Source organism: Sander vitreus, chromosome 7, assembly GCF_031162955.1.
Source record: "Sander vitreus isolate 19-12246 chromosome 7, sanVit1, whole genome shotgun sequence".
NCBI lineage: Eukaryota > Metazoa > Chordata > Actinopteri > Perciformes > Percidae > Sander > Sander vitreus.
The window spans coordinates 14685058-14707386 of NC_135861.1; the positions used below are offsets into that span (position 1 = coordinate 14685058).

At 44.7% G+C, this 22329-nt stretch overlaps 2 protein-coding genes across 5 annotated transcripts in view; one reads left to right on the top strand and one right to left on the bottom strand.

Annotated features, from left to right (window-relative positions):
- noc2l (NOC2-like nucleolar associated transcriptional repressor) overlaps positions 1 to 11345 on the top strand; it is a 31568-nt gene extending 20223 nt beyond the window's left edge. Inside the window, exons 15-18 of the mRNA XM_078254799.1 lie at positions 3140 to 3253; positions 3497 to 3632; positions 5403 to 5492; positions 6648 to 11345. Coding sequence (XP_078110925.1) covers positions 3140 to 3253; positions 3497 to 3632; positions 5403 to 5492; positions 6648 to 6772 — 465 coding nt within the window. The 3' untranslated portion in view covers positions 6773 to 11345. The remainder of the gene's footprint in view (positions 1 to 3139; positions 3254 to 3496; positions 3633 to 5402; positions 5493 to 6647) is intronic.
- samd11 (sterile alpha motif domain containing 11) overlaps positions 7963 to 22329 on the bottom strand; it is a 54110-nt gene continuing 39743 nt past the window's right edge. For 3 of the 4 annotated variants that reach the window (XM_078254795.1, XM_078254794.1, XM_078254797.1), the window contains exons 7-13: positions 21244 to 21397; positions 15215 to 15330; positions 13725 to 13803; positions 12743 to 13533; positions 11769 to 11902; positions 9953 to 10063; positions 7963 to 9719 (exon numbers count right to left, since the gene is read on the bottom strand). In XM_078254795.1, the coding sequence (XP_078110921.1) occupies positions 9435 to 9719; positions 9953 to 10063; positions 11769 to 11902; positions 12743 to 13533; positions 13725 to 13803; positions 15215 to 15330; positions 21244 to 21397 (1670 nt within the window). In that variant the 3' untranslated portion in view covers positions 7963 to 9434. The remainder of the gene's footprint in view (positions 9720 to 9952; positions 10064 to 11768; positions 11903 to 12742; positions 13534 to 13724; positions 13804 to 15214; positions 15331 to 21243; positions 21398 to 22329) is intronic. The other variant, XM_078254796.1, reaches the window with a different exon arrangement.

Genomic DNA, 22329 nt, shown 5'->3' on the forward strand with positions numbered 1-22329 from the left:
CGTGTCTCACTGTGACTTGAACAAACTGCAGAGGCAATGTAACCTTTGCTCCATCTGCACCGCACCTCCTGCGTGTGTCGGCGCTGAGCCCCGCTCTCTGTAAAACATGCAGAGAGGACGGAGAAGCTTGCACTTACGTGCTCTCAGGTACCGAAATCTGGCACCGATTGATTTACAGTGAATTGGTCCTCAGTAGTACTGACTAGAGATGCAGCGGTTAACCGATTTCACTATTAACCGCGCTTTAAAACGTCACGGTTAATTAATCGTAAAGGCTCCGCTACACCGAGTGTTAACTGACTGCACGTTATTTGTAGCAGTGTGTGCAGTTCTTATTAAATCTCCTTGACAACATAAACATTCGCGTTTGCGCACTCCTACATTAGACGCCGCTCCGGTCACCACAAGTATTGACTGTCAGAGTGATGTACAATGGCTCCTTGTGGTGGGATACTACTGCAATTTTTTAATGTTGCATAAAGGTAGCAAACACCAGCAAAACACAGAGCCGAGCCAGCCCCTGACCTCAGAAAGTTGGTAAGCTTGCTAGCGACTTTGTTTATTAACGTTGTTGTTAAGTGTTGTTAGCTTGTTAACGTTACCAGTTAGCTAACGTTGGGCTGTTTAATGTTAACTGTAACGTTACAGTTAACAGCTAACGAGTCAGCACCAGCCGACGTTTGCATTTACAGTGAGCTCACTGATGATACTGTTACGTTAAGATGCAAAACTCTGCAACAGCTCAAACATGTCACTGACGTCATCACTTAACGTTGCTTACTTACTTCTCTTCATCCCCTGTGGGACATAAGGCTGCAAAGATATCTCTCCATTGCATGTATTCCTTGTGACAGGTGCATATTGTCTAGCAGCTACTCCAACTTTTAAAAATACCAGCTAGCAGGGCCGTTTTTAGCTTTTTGACGGCCAAAAGGACATCACTGTTGTTGTCAACTTGGCCTTTGTTTTTGGTGTGACTGATTCATCTCTAGTCTCTAGTTTCAGATGAATTTAAATAAAAAGGTTGAAGATTGATCATTTTCACACAACACATTTAAAGCTGTTACTGTATTGTTTCTGTTTCAAAAGGCAGTAATAACACATTGAAATCTACAAACAGGAAAGGAAACCCTGTCTTTGTATTTTAACAAAGTGTTTAATCTAGTGTTCATGTAATTTCATACATTAGCAGTGAAATTAATTAATGCATAATAATCGTGAATCCGATGATAATGAATAATAAGAATAAATATGTGTGTGTATATATATGTATGTATATATGTGTGTATGTGTGTGTATATATGTATATATATATATATATATATATATATATATATATATATATATATATGTATATGTATATATATATATATATATATATGTGTATATATATATATACACACACACATACGTGTGTATATGTATGTGTGTATGTATATATATTAGGGCTGTCAATCGATTAAAAAATTTAATCTAATTAATTACATACTCTGTGATTAATTAATCGCATACATAATTAACGGTGCCTGAACCGATACTTTTTAAGAAAGTAAAAAAAGAAAAAAAAGGGTACTAAACAACAGTTGGTGACATCAAAGAACGGCTTGTTTATTGCTAAGGCCATATGGTCAAAATGAAATGATTTAATAATAATGTATAACAATAACTTATTTCACTAGTAAATTGCTGTTTAACGACAAAAACAACAACCAGATAGGAAAAGGACATTTACAATAACTTCAAATGCACCACGAGGCTGTAGTTTACCATTTTCATTGAATGCACCGTCTGTGTTGTTTCTCCGACGGCAGCTGCAGATTGTTACATACCGGTGTTGAATCCTCTACAGTAAAACACAGTCACACTTTAAACGCTCAATCCACTTGAATTGATGTTTGAATGTTTTTAAGAAGCATCAAAAAGTGAGCAGTGTGTGTATGCTAGTTGCATGGCAAAGGTAACTTTTTCACTAAAAACTTCTCTTTTGGGCTCTTGTCTAGTTGAACCAGAGGCTGCAGGCCATCGAACGTGACTGTCGAACCCTAAAGTCAGTGACTGATAATGGAGGCCACTTCCCTGTGTAAACTCTAAGCCTGGTTAAGAATGACCCTGTGGTTATTGAAAGCTCAGAGGCGCCTCTGCCTTAATGAGCAGCCATTAGTGTGTTTTCTGCGCTCTCTCTTTATGCTACCTGTCCACACAAACATGCTTTATGCGGCTTTGCTGCTGCTAAGAGTCTTGACATATACTCCTGATTAATATTTTAAAGCATTTAAGGATGAAATTAAAGAGGATGGTCTTTGTGTAATTTAGTTGATGAGAAAATGTGTGTGCGTACACACATGGAGGTGTGTGTTAAAGTACAACAGACAGCACGGCACCGCGCCAGCTCCTGTCGCCACGGCTCTCTGCTCAGCAGAGGCTGTCGCCATGGCATCCACTCCCTGGCATTGTAGCAGCGGTAGGTGTCACCGCAGGCAAAGGAGAGGGGACAGCCTTGCTGCTGCTGTGGAAAAGGCCACGGCCCCCCTCTGGCCACCAGCCCCCCGCTGACATGCCACCCAAACTGAGAGCTAGCCTAATTAATGATGCCCAACCTCCATCCAGGTCACACTCTGATGTCTCTTGTCTTTCTTTTCTATGAATTCAGAAGTAGGTTTTCTAGTTTTATTTTCTTATCCTGTCTTTTTTTTTTCTTTTCTGTGTGCGCATGTCAGCCATCTTAATAGCCACATGGCAAATTGTGGTAAATGTGTTACACTAACGGGCGCAGCAGGCCGCGCTCTATTCGCTCTATTGGATTTGTTGGTCAGATAATGTGATTGGGCCTAATCAATATCATCCACAAAGACCTTTAGGGGTTGGAGAAGATTTACTGGTCTCCCCTATTCAGGCACCTTCAATCCGTCTTTTCCACATCTTCTGACTCGTATCACTGTCGCGTCTGTCCATCTCTTTCTCCTGGTCAATCATTTTAGAACCTGAATGAAACTGCAGAAAGGCTCCTCTTACTGGACTGCAAATATAACTACCAGCATGGATATCCATGTTTATCAAGAAGCTCAGGCACATTTAAATAAACCCACCCACACGTATATACGTTCTTCAACTACATTTTAATTACCATGTTCTCTGTCAGGCGGCTTGGGAGAAGCAGATCAAGGAGGAGGGGACTCCCCTCAGCAGGTACTACAGCCAGTGGAAAAAGCTGAGGGAAAAGGAGATCCAGCTGGAAATCTCTGGCAAAGACAGGGTAACTATTCAACCAAGAAACCACCAACATTTGCCTCATCCCACTCAGTAATCATGAATCACTTCTGGCTATTTCTTTATGAATGTCACTGTAACCCACAAGAGTTGCTCTGTTACATAAATCATGAAACAGTCATACTATGTTGTAGAACATTTTACTGGTAGATCAATTATTTTATGATCGTCATTAATGCAATGAAAGCAGGTTTGTGTATTTACCTTGCTGTTTTTGTGTTCTGTAAAGATGGAGGATCTGGAGCTCCCTGAGATCAAACGTAGGAAGATTCAGGAGAAGAAGGTGGAGGACAAGAAGGAGTTCAAGGATCTGTTTGAGTCTGACAGCGAATCAGACAGCGACGACGGAGAACTCAAAATCAAAGGCAAGCTGAGACTCACATATGCTCACTCACACATTGAAATTGGCATGCTAAGGAGTTTTACTTGTTGAACAGTACTGTAGACTGATGTCTTGGCCTCTAGGGGGCTGTGTTTTGTTACAGCCTAGTGTCCGCAGTGCAAAAGCAACGTTAAAGAGGTGATGACAGTTCATTCTCATTTCTGTTATCTCTATTTCTGCAACGGCCACTATCTTAAAGAGTTGGCTACAAGCAGATCACATGCAAAGCAGTTACCACAAGGCTCTGAGTTATTAAAAACTCTGCAGAGGCAGTTTCTGGGGAACTGAAAATTAAATTTAAAATCACACTCAAGAGAAAATCTCTGCTTATCAGATAGTTTGGCTCTTTCTCCGCAGAGAGAAACCGTCAGCCTGATCTTTCTTTAGACCCAGTGTGTCTCGTCCTCCTCGGGGTCGTCCACGGGTCACAGGCAGCTGAAACCTCGCTTTTACAGCTTTACACTCGGACACGCTCCAAGCTGAATAAAGCCCTCCGCAAGGTCACAGAGGAAAGGAGTAGGCGGCCGGGGGATTTTTTTTTTTTAATGCATCTGGACTTCATTGTAGGGAGAGTCCCCACAAACGGATGGACAGCTTCCGGCAAGCAGCGGGCCTCCGCCTCTCACTCTCTGTCCAGCCCTCCCTGTCTTTCGTTCATCTTCCTCCATCCCTCCCGCCCCCCACGCACTCACACGAGCTGAAACCCCCCGACAGGAAGTACAGGCTTGGATCCCAGTGGGGGTTTCTAATTCAAACCAGCCCAGTGGAACAGCCAGAGGTGGCCGCTCCCACTCCCTCGTTCCCTATTTCATTCTAGCCCCCCTCACTCTCTCTTTCTGGCTCTGTGGGTTTCAACCAGCTGCTCCCGCATGTCCTCGCAACACGTGCACACACACAGACCCACACATCTTGATGATAGCACATAAATGCACACCCACCACCTTGTCCAATCTTGAAGAACCAAAAGCTTTTGGGCAGCTAACCAAAGCTCTTTGTGGTGTCACATACTCCTGGAAATATGGGGAGTTTGAGAGGAGGGGACTGATGATTTTGGCCAACCTCTAAGGTACTACTGAAGTCTGTTAGCACCATGTGAGCAAGAAAGAGTGGGAGAGAGTGACAGTATGTTTGTCATCTTAAATTTAGATAGAAAGGGAAGTACCTGAAGTTTTAATTGACATTGTTTATCTATGTGTGTGTTCGCAGTGTAGCAGACAGAGGAAGTAGCTCTGTTTTGGTTCTCTCTCTTCCTCACCCCCAGCCTCTCATCACACCTCAACTTCAAAGCCCGTGGACCCCAGTTGTCCCTTTGGCTAGACAACATAAACGCACACACACACATACTACACACTGAGTATACCCCACCACAAATTCAGACAAACTCCCAACTTCTCTCCGGTGCACACAAACGCACACTAGCACACACACACACCGACTCTACCATCATCCTCGTAGCCGTGGAACCTGCCTGCTATCTCCATTTGCTATATTTAGGCCGTGAGCGTAAGCTGTCTGAAATTGCCAGTAGTAAACTGTCATGGGTGTTTGTGGAGCAGCAGCAGCGTCTGTAATCGACTCTCAGTTCCATCTCAGGAGGAAATAGATGCTTCTAGCTGCCTCTGATGCCTGTCCCACATATAGGAGTCTCCAAAGTCCTCAGACGTCAGTGATGCACCAATGCAAACTCAGGAATGTCTGAAGAAAGAAACAGGAGACCAAATTCAATGTAATGTTTTTCACTGTCTCCCCTCAGGGAAAAAGGGGGATGATGATGATGATGATGATGATCTTGAAGATCTGTCTGACATGAGTGATGACGAGGGGATGAAGTGCGAAGATTCAGGTTGGTATAATATCAATGTCTAAAAAGAACCATACTGGTAGCACTAACAAATTTGTAGGTTTTAAACGATAAAACTTAAAGGTGCAATATGTAATACTGACAGCTAGTGTTTAAAATAGTTACTGCAGTACAAATTCAAAATACAGAAGAGTCTGGAGTCGTCTCCCCCGCCCCCTCCTCCCCAGACTCGAAGTTCACGTTGGTTGCCTCCATAGTCCATAGCATCCATAGTCTCGTTTTGCCAGACACTCCTCCAAAGGGGGGAATGTGCGCAGAGCACTTACGGAGCGCCATCATAGACAAGCTAACTTGAGCATTGCATTTAGCTACGTTGTAAACTATATACCTATTCACAAATATGGAAGCCCCATCTGACTGCTGACATTTCGCGATGCATCACTTTCCAGGCGAGATCATGGTATACTTTTAATGTTGTGATGGGGAACTAAACACAGAAAATGAGTTTTTCTTCCATCACACTCTACCTCCCCTGCTTGCATGTTCTGGCTACGGCCAGCTCGGTCCAGCTACGATCTTATTGGTTGCGCTTTAAAAGGTCAGCGGAAGGTCTCTAATTACCTAATTCCTTAAATTAATAAACTAGTATACAAGTTAACAGAACAGAAATCATCTGCTATCCTGTAAAAAACGGTAAGGGATGTCAAATAAAACAAAAAATATGAAATATATCTACATAGATCAGTCCAAAAGTCTAAATTAAAATGTAATAAATAAATTCAGTAATTCAATAACATTCTACTTTAACCTCCCCCTATTTATAAGCAATATATAATCATTTAATAAATGGTTTATAACACTATAATGTAGTAAGGAGATATGTGTTAATGTATTTGTCAACAGCTATAACTCGTCCTGTGGGACACCCTTAAGTAGAGGCTAATATATAAACAAATAATGAATGGCAATATAGTAAAACAGTTGTAATTAATTATCAAATATGCCTTTATAAGAAGCTATAATTGTTAAATACTGTACATTAATAAACACTTAAAAATGTCCTTATAACAATCAAAAACTTAATTTATGTGCATGTATTCAAAGTACAACAAATGTTTACCTCTTGGTACCTGCCAGGCATCATACATTCCCATGTGGCTGAATGTGAAGTAAAATATCTTCCTGTCTGTATTCTAGATGATGAAGATGGGGATGAAAAGGCCTCCAAGGCTCCTCAGCCGCTGTCCTCCTCTGCCCTGATAAAGCTGGCAGAAGGAGATGAAGATCTGGTGGAGGACCTGGAGCTGTCCGATGATGACTGAGGTTCATGGAGGCACACACTCAAGCTTACCTGAGAGACTTTTATGCTCTCCACCTTATTAACCATCTATGTTTAGAATAATATTGGCCTTTTTGCTATTTTCTTTACTTTTGAATGTTGTATTACTTCACGTGTACAGTACAAACATGTTTATGATGTAATTTTATTAAGCATTGAAATTGTAAAAAAAAAGAAAAGTTAAAGAGCCCAGATTGTTTTCGCCATTTCTTTATGCTAATTAATTGAAGCGTGTACATGCATGTTCATGCACAAGTGCATCTGAACCAAGTCATTTGTGTCCTTCATGTGCACACCTGTAGGCAGCCTCAGGCTTTGTGAGGACGCGCTATTTGTAGAGAGCTATGAGCCAGGCCGAGCCAGGATGGGCCGGCCAAGAGGAGGGGTACAGAGAGGCGGGTGTTGAGCCCTGAGGCAGCAATGCTGTGCCAGGCTGGCAGGGTGGCGTCTGATGGTGTGCCAAGACTCTCTGCCCAGGTGGTAGAGCAGCAACACAGGCTGGTCTGTTTCTGTGCCAACTCCTTACCCACCCCCTGCCCAGACCACTATCTTCTCTTTCTGTGTATTCGCATGCTCAGACACGGCTTTCCTACTTCAACTTATCCCCTTTTCTTTCTCGACATCGCTGCACCCTTCGCCACCATTCACCACTAAAGGTGGTGTTGGCTGAACAATTATTGCATGCATTCACTGGTGGTAAAATAATTGGCAGAGGAGTTGTTTGACAAGGACTTAAACGCCTCAATGGAAATTTAAGAAACATTTTTGTGTCGTCACTTTTTTTTCTGTAGTCGTTTTCAGTGAATACAGAACCGTGTGGTGTAGAGGCCCAGCCTAAAGCAAGGGGAAGTCCCAGTAGAGTGTGTAGCACATACTGCTTCAGTGTAAACTCTTTGAAGGAGGAAGGTGAGTGTGGTTTTTTTCCTGGTTCTGGTCCTGTATGTGTGTGGGTGGATGAGGAGGGTCAGGTTTATCCCCACAGGCAGGGGAGGTCTTGCCCTGTGGCTGAACCTCACACTCTGACAGCTGGTGTTGACCTGAACTGTGCCCCGCCCCCCATAGGCCACCTCCCTTTTACACACACACACACACACACACACACACATACATCAAGAGACCGCATACTCTCTCCTTCACGTTTTTACAGAAGAATGAGGCAGGCACACAAACAGGAGAGAAAAGAGAAAGCAGAGGCATTTCTTTAGGATTTATTTCACCTGTGTTGGTGAATAGAAAAATAGGATGAAAACAAAACTTTTGAAGGGAAATCTAGAGACCATTTAATTGCTTGCGTAGTTTAAGAAAAAAAGAATCCATAACAAATTTAAAACATTTGCATTAAGAGCTTTGTGCCTTTCTTTTCCCTGCAACCAAGATAAAACAAAGTAAAAGTATCTTTGGAATCCGTCTTAAGGGCTAATTATAATACATATCAATCTGCGTTATCTACTACATCAAAAGTCCTATAAATATTTTTTTTCTCATATTTATATGCTGAAGTAGCATTCAAGATTGGAGCGTCTTAATATTACACATTAAAAAAAATGGCTGAACAAAAGAGTATGAACAAAAGTACCACCAAAGTTCAGAAAGTCACATTTTGTCAGTAAAGAAAATCTTATTCGTGCAACTACATTTAACAAAAAGTAAAAGTACCACGTTTGTCAACCTTCAGGATATTTTCATCTTAAGCATGATTCTGTACAAATTTTGCAAATGTTTTTCCTACCTCCCACAGTAGTCAACACAAGCATTCAATGACGTAAGCCACACCATAGCCACCATTGAGGCTTTTCCACTTCAACATTTTTATAGCATGTGTATATCTGTAAATGACAGCTCTACCTGTGTCACTCAAATACAGTCCATAATGTGAGGCACTAGCCTAGCATTTCCCTGTTGGACCAGTCTTTCTCTGAGACCATTAATGCAAAAAGAAGCAGACATGTTATGAAACATGATTTCAATTCCACACATCCGGTCATCTTTGGTATCGGGACAGTGGAATGCATAGTTGCAGTGATAAGAGGGACAGATCTGGTGCTGCTCAGCATATGATTAAACTCCAGCCTCTAAAAAAGCTGCTCCACAATGCTGTTTGGCCTCGGGGAAACAGGCGAGAGGAGAGGAAAAAAAGGGGAGCGGCGTCTCTTTTTTTAATTCCTGGGTTGTGCAGGGCTTGTGGTGAGAGCAGTCCGAGAGACGAGAGAAAGAAAGTAAGTGAGCAGAGCTTCCTGCAGCCCAGGAAGGAAGGAAGGGTTTCCGCTAGCGTCTGACTGTCTGACTTGCAAGAATTTCGTATTTGTGGCAGGACTTCGCTCTTTTTTTTTTTTTTTTGGCAGGCTGTCTGCGACCAGCTGTCTCCTTTCCTCTTTTTTTTTTTTCTCATTCTCTGTTCCTGTCGCTTCACGTGTCTCCCTTCCAACCCAGTTGGTTTGGATTCTGCTCAGCTACAGCAACTGCAGAGGAACTCAGAAGCTGATTGGTTTGTCAGATACGGTTCAGTTGTCTTTTATTCCAGTCCAATATTTTCCACTAAATTTCAGCGTAAAGGTCCCAAGGTGGGGAGTGTCTGGTAAATAAGCAACCTCTAGGTCAGGTTAGTTTTATGCAGGTCTACCCTCCTCACACCTGCTTGTCCTCTCCTACGAAGGAGTTTTAGCCTCGTATCTTCCCACTCCTGTGGAGCTGTTACCGTTTTCTTGCTTGGGGGAGGAGCACCCTGGGGTGGGGCCGCTGTACGGAGAGGAGCTGCTGCTGGTTGAGGTGGGTCTGTGGGGCAGGGACAGAGAGAGAGGAAGGGGGGTGTCAGATGGTGTGGTCAGGGGGTCCCGATCACGTTCTGGGGGGCGCAGTGCGGCCGAAGGTGGAAACGGGAACGCCAGCGGAAACCCAGTCATGTAGAATAGTCTGCCCACACGCCGTGCCACCTGAGGAGACGAGAGGAGACCGTTTGACTGTCAGTACAGCTTGTTGAGTGTTGTATAATGAACTAATACTGTATTTTAAACAGAGAGAGTAGAAGAGAGGCTGCAGTCTGGGGCTGGCTAGTTTAAGGGAATAATCTATGCTACGCTAGCAGTTTGTCTTTGGCCTATGGACAGAAACACACATTCAAACACACGTCCACTCGAACACACACGCAGGTCTGTGGTGTGTGTACCTGTGAGCGGATCTTGAGCGCGGGCCCCAGCTTTAGTCCCATGGTGTTGAGCAGGTGCTCCTCAGTGAGCAGCGGTAATGTCTCTCCATCAATGGCCTGCTCCCGAAACACCTGGCGGAGACACAGCTGCTTCAGCCACAGCCCCGACATATAGACGCACACAGAAACACACTCGACACACAAACCTACACATTCATTCACACAACCTACAAAAAAGTGACTATTCCAAAATGTTACGTACCCATTTTGAGAGGTAAAACATTTTTACAATATAGGGGATGCAGTTGTGGAGAAAATGACTCTTAAAAAGGTTCAGATTTTCAACTGTCTCCTAATACAATATTCACATGCCCATTGTACATTGAGAGTGTTATTGGTCACTGGAATTTTTCCTCCTCTCAATACTGGCCATGAAGAAATCTATTACTAGCGTGACTATAGTGTAAGACATGAGAGGGATGCATTTCTAAAGTTCATCTGAAACTAATAAGAGGGAATGTCATACTAAGATTGTATTTTAAAGGAGACTAGTGCAGTGCCCGTTTGGAGCGCATGCCTGTTCAGAACCGGTTCCCAATATTACATTTGTTTTTTTCACAACTTGGTAACACCCTTCACTTTACTGGCAGTGTTGACAAAAGATGAAGCCACCGTGTCTTGAGAAGCTTGTTTTATTGTTAAGTTAACTCACTTTACATCGTCTTTGCTATTATGTCCTCTCACTTTCCTCACATCCGCACTTGTACGCTACTCTCAATATGGCACCGCTCTCTCTCTCCTCGCTCAAACACGCACTGACGTCACTCAACACACCTGCCATTCTCTCTTACGCTACTAACATGCTGCTTGCAGCGTTGTCGGGTGGTGTGGCCATTCGAAGCGTTCTCGAGAACAACTCATCCGATGGTAAATGTACTGCAGTTATATAGCCTCTTTCTACCTTACCGGACAAAGCGCTTAAAATTTGCCTTTCATTCACCCATTCACATACACTGATGGTGTGTGTGAATGCACCATGCAAGATGCTGGCCCCACTACATGATGCGCCCGTAGGCTTGCTGCTGCTCCTCAGTCAGCGTGCTCGCACCCTTAGGCTCGCTGTGACAACTTTTGCACATGCAGGATTGTTTGAAAGACACACACACACACACACACACACACACACACACACACACACAGGTCCCTCGATTCAAAGTTAGATGCCCAATCGATTAGGTTGACTCAGACAGTTGAAGCCTCGTATTAGCTTCAGCTGAACTTTACAAATACTTTTTGTACGGAGAAAGGATTGTGGATTTTTTGTCATCTGTTACATTGGAGTCACTTCCCACCACAGCTAATGACTCTTTAAACATACATATTGTCATGTGGGTATTATTTGAAAACCCTTGAACCCTTGTTTTTTTAAGTATTAAGTTAAAGATGGATATAAATAAAGGTAAGATTGGTTCACTTTTCTCAAATTCTGGATATTTCATTTTGGAACAATATATGGCTATACACACACATCCACACTCATTCACACACAGGCTATAGCTGTACATGCACTGCTAACTTTCCCTCATTCATACAAAGCCCACAGATATGGCTGCAATTGTGAACATGACCATTCATGCATCCACACATTCACACTAAACTTGAAACCGGTATGTGTAGGTTTAGTGGTTCCACCTAAACATATGATGCCATTGAAAGTACTACGGTAGTGTTGCAGTATATATTATATCTTGGTCAACGTTCTTCTATGGTTAGTAGTCAGCCTGCCCCTGGCCTCCATCCCCTCCTCTCTCTCTCTTCCCTCTCTCTATGTCCTCACCTGTGTGTATTCAGCACATCCGGCCAGGCTGCTTATGAAGCCACACACGTCCTCCACACTCCACTTGCTGATGTCCTCCACAGGGTTTGCTGTGGCTGAGTCCTCCCCATCCATGAAGAGACCTCCCACGGAGCCTGAAAGTGCAGCAGTGGGTGAAAATTGTGTCAATATAAACACTGGGTACAAAGTTGCTATTAAGACTGGGGATTTTTTTTGTGATGCAAAATGTGAGAACTGCAAGCTTAAAAATGTGCTGTCAACATTTTTCCAGAATGCAGCTAAACCAATTTTTTTTGTTCTGTGACATTTAGTCATCATGAGTTTGAGAAGAAAACCTTTAATTTAAGAAATAAATGACAGTCAGGTGGAATTAGGTCAGTAACCTAAGTAGTAATGGCTATTTTCATTGTCCGTTAAACTGTGCATGATGTTGAGTTTGTAGTTTAGTGTATAACATGTTAAACAGTGAAAAATGGCAGAATCTCTTCAATTTTTCTTCAGAATTTTTGTGGTATTTAAAAAAAAAAAAAAAAAAAGAGAAAAGCTGTAAATCCTCACATTGAGAAGGTGGAACCAGTGAATGTTTGGTACTTTTGTTTCAGAAATCATCAATAATAACTATTAATTGATAATCAGTTCTTGTGGAATAATTTTTTGTTGAGATTTATGGATAAATCAACAAATCGTTCAGCTCTACTGACTGGATTTCAATCTAGTTTTTGGTAGTTTTCTTATTTATGTGAACAAACAACTCCCTCCTTGTTGCCCACGTGGCTGTGCTGCTGGTGGTGTGCACAAGGGTCAAACTGGGGTCAGAGGCAGGGCCCCTAACAACAGGGAGAGGTCTCCACACTGGAGACACGCACACAAAGAGTGACGCTAATAGGTTTCACATGTCGGCTGTGTGTATTATGTGTGTGTGTGTGTGTGTGTGTGTGTGTGTGTGTGTGTGTGTGTGTGACTGAGTCTCTTACCCGTGTGAAAGTAGGGGTTGGCGTAGGGGAATCCAATGGGCAGTGACTGGGTGTGAAGAGCAGGCAACGGTGGCATGAACCCAGGTGGCAGGTGGTACTTGACATCAGCCTTGCCCAGTCCAGGGGTGAAGAGGTGGCGACTGGGTGACTCTGTACCTGCTGAACTACAAGCGGTGCTCAGCCTGCCGGAGCTCTCTCCAGTCTCCTTGGCACTGTTACACACTCCCTTGCTGCCAGTCTCTTTACCCCCATCGCTCTCCCTGTCCCTGGGTTTACTGCTGGATTTGACCCCAACACTGTCCTGCCTCTCCTCACACATCTCTGTCTCACTGTCCGAGTCCTTCATCTCCTCATCCTGCACCTCTCTGTCTCCCTCCCTTCCTCTGTCCTCTCTTCCTCCTGTGGGATCCCCAGCATGGAGCTGTGTCTGGGGGGCCCTGCGGGGGGCCTTCCTGGATTCGGCATCTGGCCCAGCAGTGGATCTCTGTGCCTGGGTTTCTTTGGGTGTGGACGGTGGCCCTGGTTGTTGATGCTGGTGATGGTTGAGGGTTAGGAGGGGTGTGGCAGCCCCATGGCGAAGCACTAGCATTGCATTTGAGCGGCGGGCCAGTTCCTCACGGAGCGGATGGCCCTCTGGGATGTCGTGGAGGCTCCGCAGGGCTGGATGGTCGGGGGGCAGGCCGGAAGGCAGAGCTCCCAAAGTGTCGGAGCCCAGAAGACGCTGCTGCTGTTGTCGCTGGTGGAGACTTTCCAACTCTTTCTGTCTCAGCAGCTCTGCTGACATCTCAAGTCTAAGGCAGTGAAACATACAGGGACTTCAATGTGCAGGCCAAATGTTTAACATGTCTTCAAAAAAAATACTGCTACTTTATTGATGTTACAATAAACCCACGCAACAAAACCTTTTTTTAGCTGTCATTTACTATTACACATGGCTGCCATGATTACACTGTTACATACTGTAACATTACAACACACACACCTGGCCAGATTCTGCTTCCTTAGCATCTCTTGTTGTCGAGCAAAGAGCTCCGCTTGAGCTGGTTGGAGGAAACCATAACCTGTGATAAAAACCGCAAGAAAATGCATACATATAAGCAAAAATGTATAAAGTCAAAGTGACATGCAAGCTCCCAAAAATGCAAATCGATGAGAAAACATGTTAAAAGGTTACCAAAAATACTCTGCAACAAAACTATTCTGCTTGACTGTTTCATGCAAGTTACTGTATATGCTGCAACTATCGTACGGTTATAAAATTTGAAATTATAAAACGGGTAGCTCAAATCAAGTAATCTGATTGGTTCATAGCCATGACAACCGCATAACAACGGTTATAATTCGAATTCCTTTGCACAAGTATTCCTGCATGTCGGGGGGGGGGGGAACTGATACAAAGTTAGCTAGTAGGCCTAAAGGATGCTACAAAATGGAAATATTTAAGGTGAACTTCAATCTCCTGGGTGGCCTGACAATGGAAGAGTGGATTGAGGACTGCCCATCTCTAGAAGAAAATCCACCTGCTAAATGACATGCAAAGTTATGTAAAGAGGAGGTTGACCAACTGGAGAAAAACCAAAATGAACTGAACACCGTTAAGCAAATAAAATGGACTGTCAAGTGCTGTGAAGAAAGTTTTAGTTTTAGACCTTAAGACAGTGTCATAGAGAAATATCTCTCCCACCTACCCTTGAACGCGTGAAAAAGTGAACCACTATGCGGACTATGTTTGGTAAGTGACCTAGTGCATACTTTTTGGCTAGGATTAGGGTACCATAGTTATTAAAACATCTATAGTCTATATAGCCAATGGGCGTCAATCATCTTGCAAGAATGTTGCCCAGAATTTGCAAGCAAGCAGGAACCCAGAAATACACTAATCACTGCCTCCGCAGCACCAAGATATTACACCATCTAATGCGGGTCTTGAAACAAGACAGATTATGGCCGTAAGTGGCCACAAGTGCGAAACCTCTCTCCAGAGCTATTGGCGACCAAAACTCGTGACCAGAGAAAGTGGAGCAACATCCTTACCACTTCAAGCAACCTCTGCCTAACAAGAAATGCAAGCCTACAAGCAGTTTTCAAAGTCATCCCACTGATGCTGGACAGTTTTTCAGTGGTTGCACAATAAACCTCAACATACAAATTAATGTAAAAAAAACCTGTTAAATAGGTAATTAATATAACGCTTGCCTGTGATTCAAAAATAAATATGCTAGCGGCTATGTTCCATAGCAACCACCTCGGCGGCCAGCACAGGAGGGACTATTTTTTTGTATTTATTGTTTAAGCAATAGCTCACAACAGGCCGCGGTATGTTGTGATTATATCACAACAAATGGGCGTATTACCTTCATATCGGTGCAAATATTAAAAAAATATATATTTGTTTACAAGTATACATGCTATGCATCTGCATTGGTACTGTGCATTAGTATCTATTTAGCCTTAGCATGATTTATGACTCACCAGGGGCCTGGCAAAGAGCAGAGGGCATGCCCAGGAAAGGAGGCCGCAGGTGATGTCCTAAGGTGATGTGAGGGGCAGTTGGAGGGGACAGAAGGGGTGGAGGGTGGGACAGTTCTCTGTGGACACAAATGTGAAAATGACAACTCAAATTCAGTTCGGATTTCACACTGGATGCTTTAAAATGACCAAAGTATTCAGTATGGAGAGATGTATAATGTATGTTTCTCTACGTTAAAAGAATATTTTTAAGTATGTCTCAACTCTTTTCTTTGTGTGTGTGTGTGCATGCTGCCACACCAATGTATGCGGTGTATTTTTATCAGTGGAGCTCCAGAGGACCCTGTGTCGCCCCAGTGCCTCATCAGTCTTGTCACGCCGCAGCAAGCGCCGCTGGCCATTGCTGTACCCTGGACTGCAGCCTTCCCTTCCTCTGCCGCCTCACACATACACACACGATACATACACAGAAACACGTACACACAACTCTAGACCCACACACATAATGAGGGCTGAATGCACAATACCAGTGTGTCATGCTCCGACAGCTGGGGCGGCCCCTGCGTCTTGACCGGGGCCATGGGCTGAAGGACCTTCTAATTAACACTCATCCCTCCTCTTTCTCTCCCTTTTTTACGCCCTCCTCTCCATTTCCCTCCCTCTCACTCTCTAGGCTGCATTCAAACCGGTGAAAAGATGGATCGTCCTGCAACCTCTGCTTCTGAAAAGGCCTCTCCATTATTGGCTTCGTCTTTTGTCTCCTTGAGGCGCCTCTCACCTTTCTCCCTCTCTCTGTCTCTTGTTCTGTCTTAACCATATTTTTTCTGTTCTCTCTACTTCTTTATGACCTCTGAAAATCTGTCTTGTTAACTCCTTTCTTGTCTTCCACCTTGATTCCTTTCGTCTCTCACTATGTATTTTTCTCTCCCCCTCTTCATCACTCCATCTCATCCTGTCTCTTCACCATAGCCTTGTCTTGCCTCTTTGTATTTCTCTCCCACTTCTTTTTTCACTGTACTCCTTTCTCCCATTCTATCCTTTTCTCTGGTTTTCTCTCAGTTTCAGGCACATCTTCACAAGTACAGGGGCATGGTTTTGAGGAAGCAGATAAAAAGCTGTCAGAAGAGTGAGGCATCTGCACCTTGACCCTCTGAAAGTGTCAAAGTGTGGATTATGATGCTCTATGCCCGCTCGGTGTCTCAAACCACAGCTGTTTCCAAGGCCTTTCCTGAGCTCACTCCCTAGCTACCCACACCTCTCCTCTTTCCTCTCCTGTGCCTCGTTTCTCTCTTCCTGAGCTGCTGCTATCACACCAATCAGAGCTCAGCTGTGTGTGACTGCCGCCACACAAAAGCATACATGGGAAACAAGTTAAGGAAAAAAACAAAATCAAAACCAACACTGGGACGCATGCAACCGCAAATATTGTTTTGCAACTGTGTTCAAATTCGCTAGCGCCTGCATGTCTCCCGCCTCACTAAATGGTGAGGGAAAAGGAGAGGGAGGGAGGAACTGCAAGAAGGGAGGGCACGCATACAAAAGTGGGGAGATGAGATGGGGGGTTGGAGCCAGTACTGAGAGGATGGTGGTGTGTGGGGGGGAGGGGGGGGGGAAATCATTCATCGATCGCCTCCGCCGCTGAAATGTTAATGCTAATCGTATAACCGCTCTCTCCGGCGGTGCCTCGCACTCCAGTGGCAGCTCCAATTAATCTTGGTTGAGGGCTACGGCGCGTGACCCTAGAGCCGCGAGCCGGGGCCCCGCTAGCCGCTGCTTATGTAATTACACCGCCCAGTGTGTAATCACCTGGCCTAATCCCTCGGGGCTAGCAATTAGCCTTGCGACGCACAGTTCCACTAGGCTAAGGCGCCCGCAAAACTCCCATCCACCCCCGCTATGGCTCCCGCATGCCAAACTCCCATCACCCCCCACCCCCCTTTCTGATACTCCCTCCCTTTCTTCCCTTTCCTTGCACCGCCTACCCTTGCCTAGCGTTAGCCCGCAGATGAATAACGGTCAATTAAAGCTGCATGACTGGGGCTGCCAGGCGTCTGCGCCACCATAATTAGGCCTAATCACGGGGAGTGAGAGAGACGGAGAGAGAGAGAGAAGGGGAGAAAGAGTGTGTCTGACACTCCCCTCTACTCCCTTCCTCCATCTCTCCCTCTCTTCCTCCTTTTATAGGAGGCAATTTTAAGGGAGGAGTGGCAAACATTAGTCGTTTTGCTCTCGGGCTCCGTGTGTGTGTGTGTGTGTGTGTGTGTGTGTGTGTGTGTGTGTGTACATGTCTGTCTGTGTGAGTGGTTTTCTTTTTGCCCTATCTGTGCATTTTGTTGGCAAACCACTAACATGCTGTAAAAAGACAAGGCAAAAACACTCACACACTAGTTGTTGCATGAGACTGAAACTAGGCAGATTCACAAATGCAAGGTGGGCTCATAATCACAACCTATACGCAAAACTATATCCCTGCCTCCCCCCCTTTCTTTCTCTCTCTCTGCCTGCAGTGAGGCCAGGGGCTCCTGGGGAATTCACTGGTGTGTGACGACCTGTCAGAGTGGCGACAGCGGTCCTGTCCCGCAGCAGCCCAGGCAGTGTGTATGTGTGTCCGGGTGTGCGTGTAGGGGTGTGTGTGTGTGTGACAGGGCTGCCCTTAATGACGGGAGCGTGGGGGGATTAGGAGCGCTGCGCGGCCGCCTTCGGCTCCTTCTCCGCAGGAACACATTTACACAGGAAGCTCATTAAAATGGATGAGGCTCCCTCCACGCTCGTTCTCTCTCTCTCTCTCCCTCCCTCCCTCCCTCATCTCACTCTCTCCCTCTCTCCGTCACTTCGTCCTCTCGCCATCTCCTCTCTTCTGTTTCGCTCCCCTCTCTTCATCCCCATTTTAAGCTCCAATGTTTTCCACTTCCTCTCCCCCCCCCCAACCTTCTCTTTACTTTTCTCCATACCTCCCGTATTTGCCTTGCAGATGCTTGGTGAGCTTAGTGCCATTTAAGGCCAGACAAATGGAGCGCCAGGCTCTAAGCCCATCGAGCGGCCCTAATGATTTGTTTTTAACAATGGACCCTAATGAGCCCCACATAATCAATGATGAGGGGTCGATGGAAAGGTGAGCCACGAATAGAGTTAGAGAGGGGGAGAGCTTCCATCAATTACATTCTCAGCCTCGGCTTTTCATTCTATCTCAGTTTTATTTTCTTTAACTCGACAATTATCTCGATTTTAATTTTCTCACTCTCTTTTTTAGCAGGTTCTGTATATTTTATGGGGGGTGGGTACAGTCTGGCCTTTAGACACACATGTACACTACATAGCCAAAAGTATGTGGACATTACACCCACATGAGATTGTTGAACATCTCATTCCACACATATGTGCATTAATATGCTGCTATATGGGAAGGTTTTCCACAAGATTTTGGAACCTGGCTGCAAGGTTTTGCTCCCATTCAGCCACAAGAGCATTAGTGAGGTCAGGCTCTGATGTTGGGTGATAAAGCCTGGCATAAATTCTGCAATTCAGTTCATCCCAAAGGTGTTGGACAGATATACACCTACATATACAGGCCATTTAAGTTCTAACACACCAAACTGAGAAATACATTTCTTTATGGGTCATTGTCATGTTGAAACATGGGGGGGTCTTCCCCAACTGTTACCACAAAGCACACTATTGTCTAAAAAATATATGTTTAATGATGATGCATTACGATTTCCCTTAATAGGAAGTAAAATATAAAACATCCCAATGCCAAAAGTACACAAAATTATGTATCCACATACTTTTGGCCCTATAGTGAATGTGCACATGAGAACAGCATGTACAGGTAAAACATCATACAGGTTTTGCATCACTCCTTGACGTTTCAATTCTTGCATTCTCTCATTTGGATAATCGTACAAGTTGGAAAGGGCACAACACATTTTCCTTATTAACCCCGATTTTTTATTCACTCAAAACATACTGAGAGTTAAGGGGTTAAAGAGGAGGCAGTGGGAGGTAGAGGGGGACGGAGTGAGTAGAGATGGATGGATGGATGGAAAAAGGAGGGAGGGAGGGAGGGTGACTGTCCCCGGTCCTGTGTGGCTAATTACTCTATGGGCTGTCAGAGAACAGCCGCGGCTCACTGACTACATTCACACTGCATTACTGGCCTCTCACAAACAAACACACACACACAAATTAGCTGACATTCACACAAACAAACCCAAATTCAATCCACATAGATGAGCGTGCATGCAGACCGCCAGCTTGAAAAATGGAACAAACACACGCAAATAATCAGCCCCCCCTCCTCACCTGAACACACACACACACACACACACACACACACACACACACACATAGTGCGTGGCACTATCTTTGTGCGGATCCGTCATTGACATAATGCATTCCCTAGCCCCTTACCCTAACCTTAACCATCACAACTAAATGCCTAACCTTAACCCTTACCCTAACCCTAACCATAACCTAATTCAGTCCTTCCAGAAAAATGAGTTTTTTTGTGATTGTTGCGGGCAAAAATCCTTGATTATGCGGCACGTTTTCTTAAAAAATGTGATGGAATATGCGGGATATTTATGCAATTTTATGCGATGGAATTGCGGGAACTTGCAAAAACTGCGGTTTCATCATGGCTTCATCGCGGGGTTTGCAGCTTTTTGATGATGTTCACGTCGCGTAATTACGTCACTTCATAACGTTCCTATGGCAACAGGGGAAAATAGCTGCTTTTGTGTGAAGTAAACACAACATTTTTCATTTTTCTGCTTAGATATATGTGACTTTTTTGCAACAAAAATGCAGGGATTATGAAATCATGCAAGCTCTGCATATTTTGCGCGGAAATCGGCAATTTATGCGGCGAAAGTGCAGCGTATTTGAAAGAATGCGGCCGCCGCATAGATATGCGGACTTTGGCCGATTATGCATTGGATTATGCGATCGCATAATCACGTTTTTCTGGAGGGACTGCTAATTCTAACCCTAATCCTAAAACCAAGTATTATCCCTCAAACAGTCCTTTAAAGTTGTGGGGTCCAGCATTTTGGCCCCACAAAGCTGTCCGGACCACACAAGTATACTGTATTCCTGGTTTTTGGACCCCACGAATATAGTTAAACAAGAACACACACACACACACACACACACACACACACACACACACACACACACACACATACACTATATACACCCCCACAGCCTCCCAGAGCTGCACCACACAGCGCCTGGCCGCTCTGCTTCCTGCTTATATCCCCACCACAACCCCATTCCACCCCCTTCTCTGTCTCTCTCTCTCACACACGCACGCACACACACACACACACACACACACACACACACACACACACACACACACAGACAGACACAAACGCACACCCTCCCCTCCCCTGCTGCCGCACCGCCGGCCCATTATCGATCCCCCGCCTCTCCCTGTGCCACATAAATAATCGACAAGCAATTACCCGCCCACTCCCACTGCCCCCGGCTTTGTTTGGGAGGCGCAGGGGCCAGCGCTGGGGGGAGAGGAGGGAGGGAGTGCCGGGGATGCAGGCGTGCAGCTCCACAGTGGTAGCCAAGAGGTTATTGGATCCTTAGTTTAACCATGTATCTTACACACACACACACACACACACACACACACACACAGGCGTGTACTACAGCACACTGAAAAAGCTAAATATGAGATCAAATCCTGCTGAGGAAGATAGGAATGGGTGGAAGAATGGGAAGACAAGTGCAGTGGTCTGGTGATGCAAACTGGCAGGTTATTAACTCCTACAGTTTCTCCCACTGACAAGCTTTAAATCTGAACATTGTTGCATTGTAATTTCCACATTTACATGTGCTCACATCAACTGGGGCCTCTTATGCCGTATGTGTGTATAGGATGTGGGTGTTGGGCTTCATTAATGATGAATGATTAATAATGCTGCCAGGGCAGGGTTGCTATTTCTATAGCTAGCTGTGGCCGGTCTGATGTAGAGATTTTGGTTGCAAGTGAGTGTGTGTTTGCATCCGTTTCTAACCTGTCAGTGTAATGTGCGTCCCGGTGCTGCGGCAGACCCTGCTTGCGTCTCTGGCTGGATGAAGAGGAGCTGCCCGCAGAAGGCAGGTGAGCTTCTAAGGCCGCTGGATTCCTAACCGCTGCAGCCAACGCCTCCTGGCGAGCACGCAGCAAGTCTGAATAAGGAGAGAAGGGACAAAACAGAGAAAGCACAGCGGAGCGAGAGAGATGGGAAGATGCAAGTGGACATGATAAAGATGATGAAGGATTAAGTTGAGGAAAGAAGAGATGAAAAAAGCAGAGGAGAGGCAAGAATTGAAGGGGAGACAGAGAGTGGAGGATAAAAACAAATTTAGTATTGAGCTGCTCACAGTAAGATATTAATGGAAACTCAGCTCTGCACTTTGTATTTTAAACAGAAAATCCTACTGACTTTACATTTCACCAGCTTGCAGTTGATGGCTTATATTAAGTGTTGCACATTAGCTGTAAGAGTGAACATTACAAGTTTCAGGCAAAATAGCAGAAGTGAAGCATACTTTAAAAAGTTTGTTGTCCTGTCGTGAAGGATGTAAGGGCTAAGTATACAGGTAGCTCATAAAAACATCCAATGTTTTTCATTAATACTGGAAATGATTGTTATGCCTTGTCTAATCCCCATGTTACATCCATATATGCATTCAGACACTTAAACACATAAAACGTACACACACTGAACAAGGATAAACAAAAACAACATTTTGGCAGGGATGTATGAAATTAGCACATAGTGCTAAGTCCATCTGTCACGCTTCGGAATTGAGCTGACCAGTTTCAAGCAAATGTGAGGAAATAAAGAGGTGGAAGTGGAAAAAATAGAAAGGCTAGAAAGACAAATAATGACTTTTTTGTACGATAGATACGATACTTTATTTACCCCTCCCCACCTCTGCCAACATCACGCCTTCTCCCTCTATCTCTGCTTGCCCCCTCTCTCCACCTTCTGCCCTCTACCACTCGCCTCATTCCATCTTTTTCTTCGCTCATCCCCTCTATCCCTCTCCCAGCAACGGTTCTCGCTCGCTCTCGTAGGAGAAGAGGCCTCATCATTATCAGCCAGGCCAGGCCA